The sequence below is a fragment of the Pinus tabuliformis genome, chromosome 3_2, assembly GCF_031772625.1.
Source record: "Pinus tabuliformis cultivar Carrire ecotype Pingquan chromosome 3_2, CPIR1, whole genome shotgun sequence".
Classification (NCBI taxonomy): Eukaryota; Viridiplantae; Streptophyta; class Pinopsida; order Pinales; family Pinaceae; genus Pinus; species Pinus tabuliformis.
Genome location: NC_142302.1, coordinates 1,192,529,341 through 1,192,535,253, shown reverse-complemented (window position 1 = coordinate 1,192,535,253; position 5,913 = coordinate 1,192,529,341). Strand labels below are relative to the sequence as shown.

The 5,913-nt window shown below is 36.3% G+C and overlaps 1 protein-coding gene across 1 annotated transcript; it reads left to right on the top strand.

Annotated features, from left to right (window-relative positions):
- Positions 1–1,491: 1,491 nt before the first annotated feature.
- On the top strand, positions 1,492–5,181 carry LOC149184992 (leucine-rich repeat receptor protein kinase HPCA1-like). The gene is made up of 7 exons (XM_089415511.1): positions 1,492–1,874; positions 1,985–2,131; positions 2,223–2,365; positions 3,525–3,747; positions 3,836–4,074; positions 4,391–4,954; positions 5,060–5,181. The coding sequence occupies exons 1-6, from the start codon at positions 1,574–1,576 to the stop codon at positions 4,871–4,873; spliced, it is 1,536 nt and encodes a 511-aa protein (XP_089271637.1). The 5' UTR covers positions 1,492–1,573; the 3' UTR covers positions 4,874–4,954; positions 5,060–5,181.
- Positions 5,182–5,913: the final 732 nt, after the last annotated feature.

Here is a 5,913-nt window from a genome sequence, read left to right as displayed (position 1 = left end):
TTCTTATTGCTCTTCAACAACTCTTTCTCTGCCTGAGTTAATCCAATAAACTCTTCTTCATTTGCTGGTTCTTCAAATCCATATTCAACAAGTTCCCATAAATCATGTGAAACAAACACGGCTTTCATGGTTATTGCCCAGTAGTCATAATTTTTCCCATTGAACTGTGGGAGCTGGGTATTAAACATACCCACGCTGGTACTGGCCATTCTTGCAATACTTCACTGTAAAAAAAACACTTAATTGTCTTCAGCAGCTACACAAAAAAAACTAATCTGAAAAATACCTTGACAGCGTTTTCACTCTGCTGGATAATTTGCTGCAGCAACAAATCTTCTTTCAGCTTCTTTGATGTCTTCAAAGAGCCTGAACAAGCTCTGATACCATGACGGGAATTTCTGGTTATTCCAAACATAATACAGTGGAAAAATCCTCTGTTTCCACTGTTCAAAATTTTCTGATAAATTCCGAAACAACAAAAATATGAACAGAGAGTAATACTCTGTTTTCTGATAATTCAAAAACACAAAACCGAGCATAAAATAATGCTCTACTTTGCCTCAGGATCACAAACTGATCAAAATAACATTCTAGTTTTGACACAGGAAAATACTCTGTTTTTAACTCAGAAAAACAGAAAAATTCGTTTGCTGGAAACGGTGTTTCAGCAACACAGTTTTTTTTCAGTTGCTGAAACAGGTGTTTCAGCAACGGTGTTTCAGCAACGGTGTTTCAGCAACAGGAAATTTTGACGTCAAGTATTTTTTGAGTTACGAGCTGTTTCAGCAACTAAAAATTTTGACGAAATAACTTTTGGTGAAACAGAAACGCACAGAAAGGAATTTCAATTTATGAAAATAAACCAACACATAAAACTAAGTCTTCCTCACGTAGAGGGATCTTCCTAACAGATTACAACAGGAACACTTCAGTTCCAGAAAACATTTATCTCAGAAAATTTCAGCACTGCTGTGCAATACAAAAAAAAACTTACAAATCTGCACTTCTGTGCATTTCACTGTTCTGGAAATATTTTTCTTCACGCTGCTGCGTGCTCTCATCCGCTCTCTATCTTTCTCATATATGTTTTAATTCTGTTTCTGTTTCTATTTATAGTGCGGGAAAGGTTCTTCACCGCCTTAACTTGCTGATGAAATATCTGCTGTTCATAATTAACAGATTTGATTTCTTGCTGTATTTCTTGAGTCGGTTGTGCTGAAACCCAAGACTGATAAATGCTGTTACGGCTCGAGGCTGGTTCTTATCTCTTTCAGCCGTCTGCTCATTAATACGCTTGCTGAAAAGTAACGGTGTGGCGCTGGATCTGATCTTCTTCATTCAGGCAACACAAAATTAATTAAAGAGTGAAAAGATGGTAATAGCGGTGATTTTAACAGATCGGGAAAAAAATGTGGGGCGCCGGATAAAGACAAATGAATAAAGTAAAATAGCTGCTGCTGCACAGCAGTTGGAATTAATATTCCAACAGTGTGGAAATTATACCCCATGCACTGAGGATTTACAGGCAGTTAATCCTCAGACTTGTCAATGTGCAACGCCGTATGTGGGCACCATGGTCGTCAGATCTCCCTCCTTTTCGAGTTTGACGAATGCTACCAGATTTCACAAGCTAGAGAATTCTCTATGGACCCAACTAAACTTGACAAAGGGGTCAGTATATATCTGTTGCATGTTGATTGATGTCTACGGGCAGCTGAATATACAAGTACGGCTTTTCCCACCGCTCGGGAGGAAGAATTTTCAACGATCGGAAATCCTAAAGATTGGTTTAGCTTTCAGCAATCAAACGTACATTCCTCCAGCTGGATTTATACCCTACTATTTCAAACCAGCAGTTTACAACTTTCTGCTCGGTGGGACATTTCACTTTTCCTCTTTATCTCTCGGTTTGTGATGGACATTTATATTATTTAATAGACGTTTGCTTGACCTGGAAATGAGGTTTCCTGTTGTCTGATTTCAGAGGGGTCGAAGGGTTTAAGTTCAGGGGCAATTACTGGAATAGCAGTTGGTGCCGCAGTGTTGGTCCTTGCCATTATTGCCCTTGGGATTTACGCATTACGGCAAAGAAGGAAAGCAGCACAAGCAGTTCTTGCCGCAAATCCGTTCGGTAATTTATCATTTCTTTTTTTCAAGTAATTTATTTTATCTTTCACCATGTAAATTTCGTGTTAGGACTGAGGATTGTTTTTTGGGTTCAGCTTCCTGGGATGTAACAAGCAGAGGAGACAGTGGAGATGTTCCAAAACTGAAAGGTACCAGAGTGTATTCGCTACAGGAACTGAAACTGGCTACTAATAACTTCTCCATGGATAATGAGATTGGTTCTGGAGGCTACGGCAAGGTACAGAACTTGCTATGGTGTCACTTTACAATAAAATAAGGATTCAATAGATTGTTCCAGAAGAATGTAGAACTAGTTTCTGTAAATATTAGGCAACATGTATTAAATTCACTAAACACAATCTGTACAATATAGAGGGAGAGGGTAGAAAGTTATTTAATGTTTTGGTCCGGCAAAATGTTGACCTAGTTTCTACACATATTATAGAAGGAGAGTGTGGAAAGTTATTTAAAGTTTTGGTCAGGCAGAATGTTGACCTAGTTTCTGCAAATATTAAGTATCATGTACTAAACTCAATCTAAAGGATATAGAGAGCGAGGGTGGAAAGTTATTTAAAATTTTGGTTGTGAAGAATGTCTACAGGTATAGAGGATGAGAGTGGAAAGTTATTTAATGTTTTGGTCCGGCAAAAATGTTGACATAGTTTTTTTTTTTTTTTTTTTGGGTAATATTAAACATCAAGCAAAGCTATGGCAGGGGTTTTTTATTTTGTCTATTGGAAAATCTTTATTTTCTAGTTAATATGAAAAAGTCTTAAATCAACTCGCAGAGGTTTGGTCTCATGCAGACTATCCGTTAAGTAGTCTAGTCTGTGAGACTGTGCAGCTCAACCCCGTTAAGTAGTCTAGTCTGTGAGACTGTGCAGCTCAACCCCGTTCTTACGGGCTGGATGGTTCCCTCTAACAAGACTACTATACCACATACCACCGCCTTTGCCATTCCACCAGTGAATCAAATAAAAACCTAAATCAAATTATTTATTATACCAATTATAAAATTAGTATATAATGCTGAATTAGTACAAATAATATATAGAGCTATCCATTAATAAGCAGAAACAGTATATACCACCTGTCCAATAATATATTTGATTAAATCCAAAGTATAGTATATACAGCCCCAAAGAGTGGTATATACTGCCCCACTCATTCATAGACTAATAGCTCCCTATATTGGTCATATTGGTTGCCTTTAGTGTGTGATGCTTAATATTAACACAAGGAAACTATGTCCTAACCTATATAGGCTTCAGAACATTGGGCTACTTCACAGATCCCAGATTTAAGAGGAGCAAATAGCACGCCGCCCTTGGATAAGTTTTCAGATGTTGTTCTGAGTATCTTGACAATCTGATCTTTGACCCCGTGTCGTCTTTCAGGTGTACAAAGGGATTCTGCCCGTTGGCAGAGAGATGGTGGCCGTGAAACAAGCGAAGAAAGAGTACAAGCAGGGTGTTTCAGAATTTAAGAACGAATTAGAATTGTTGTCTCGTGTTCACCACAAAAATCTGACGGCACTGATTGGATTTTGTTTTGAGGAAGGGAACAGATTACTTGTTTATGAATACATACCAAACGGGTCCCTTAGAGATAACCTCTCTGGTAGTTTGCTGCCAACACTTATTTTCTGTTTCTTTTACTGAGTTGTGGCGTCGATTTGAAAATAATGATTTGTCTGTCCAACTAACAGGTAAAACTGGATTTCGTCTTGATTGGAGCAAGAGGATCAATATCGCATTAGGGGCAGCGAGGGGACTGGCATATCTTCACGACCATGCAGATCCACCCATTATACACAGAGACGTGAAGTCGACCAACATCTTGCTGGACGAGAATCTGAATGCCAAGGTATCAGATTTCGGACTCTCCAAACTTATTGGAGAAGCCGAGATCATAGATCACGTATCAACTCAAGTCAAAGGGACCATGGTGAGTATCAACATTGTCCCACTTAAATCATGCACACTTTTGCAAATGCAGAAGCCCATTTGTATAAAACTTGAGTATGGTAAACAATATCTGAGATGCCTGCAAGCTATTTTCTAATCTAAATTATGTATGGACATTGGACACCATTTAATATGATTTTCAGTTCTAGATATGTAGTTTATTTTGACAACCTATCAAATAATAGGTGCCTTCAGTTATTATCATAAGTTTTGGTGGAATCACCCACAAAATACACATAGCTTAGGGTTGAACTAGTCTTTGCTTATGCAAATGTCAAAATCAATGGCTTGGGCAGGGCTACCTCGATCCAGAATATGTCAACTCACAACTGCTGACAAAGAAGAGCGACGTATACAGCTTTGGCGTGGTATTAATGGAACTCCTAGCATCTCGGCCACCCCTAGTTGAACGAGGAAAATATCTGGTTCAAGAGTTGAAGACTGCAATGGATACTGTTGGAATAAATGCAGTCCGACGCCAAATACTCGACCCCTTTCTCAGAGATTCTCTAATTTCTCAAACACTTCTTCAAAGCTTAGTAGGGTTATCGCTGCTCTGCGTGGAGGAGTCGGCTAATCGTCCAATGATGAAGGATGTGGTGATGCAGTTGGAATCCATAGCAGAATCTCTGAACGCAGTAAACCAAAACGAGTCTGAAGCAGCTGCTCCTCCGCGTGGAAGTCACCATGCTAGGTACGTTTATGCAGGTGGAATCTCTTCCAGTTCCTTTGATTACAGCGGGGAATACACTGTGACCCACTCCATAGATCCCAAGTGACGTTATATCCCTGCAAGCACTTCTATGTGGACGCGACGTTAAGAATGACAACCACACTTGGAAGGTTTCAGACTTTAGTACGTACGTACGAATGAGTATATCCATTCACTGTATCTAACAATGTAATGGTGATATCAAGGATGCATTTGAATCCAAACTATGGACAATGACGGGTGGACGGAGCAGTTTCTAGTTTCGTTACAATTTATGGTTTTTAATTTTGAGTTTCTTATGTTTATTAATTTATGGACAATGACAGGTGGACGTAGCATCTTGCTAGTTCTGTTACAATTTATGGTTTTTAATTTAAGGTTTGTTATGTTTATTAATTTTAATTTTGTTGATTTGAGGTTAATATTTTTCATTACGAACCTCCCACTTTGAGTGGGACTATGGGGACACCTAATTAGATTTTAAATACAGTAGAACTTAAATTGATATACCAAGTAGAATTTAAATTTTAGTAATTAAATAACTGAGTGGAAATCATTTTTATTCGAGCGAAATTTTTATATAGAGTTGGGTTATTTGTTTGGTAAGCTTTTTTTTTTGGTGGAAAAAAGTTTTTTCAGATGACTATAAACTTAAATTATTATTAACTTATTATTAAAAATTTTAAATTTCGTATATTTTTTTTGTTTTGAATTTAAAAATATGATATTAAATTTTATATATATATATTTTTTTGAATTTAAAAATATGATATTAAATTTTATATATTTTTCTTTGAATTTAAAAAGATGATATTTAGTATGTACGTTGTTTTAAATTTTAAAATATAATATTTTTTAATCGTTATGTATTTTTATTTGTTTTGAATTTAAAAATATGATATTTTATTATGTAGGTGGTTTTAAATTTTAAAATATAGTATTTATTAAGCGGATAGTTATATTTATTTTGGAATAATATTTTTTAAATTTTAATTTAATTGTCAATAATTATTAGGTAGATGGTGAGGATTTAATTTTCATAATAGTTGAGATTTATCTTTTTACCATTTTAATTAAATTGAAAAGAATGTCACATGAACATATATA

Excerpts from the sequence above, each read along its gene's own strand:
- LOC149184992 (XM_089415511.1), top strand. The coding sequence starts at position 1,574 with ATGGTCGTCAGATCTCCCTCCTTTTCGAGTTTGACGAATGCTACCAGA. Across the intron at positions 2,132-2,222 it reads TCTTGCCGCAAATCCGTTCG|CTTCCTGGGATGTAACAAGC; the intron begins GTAATTTATCAT and ends TTTTGGGTTCAG. Across the intron at positions 4,075-4,390 it reads CTCAAGTCAAAGGGACCATG|GGCTACCTCGATCCAGAATA; the intron begins GTGAGTATCAAC and ends TGGCTTGGGCAG.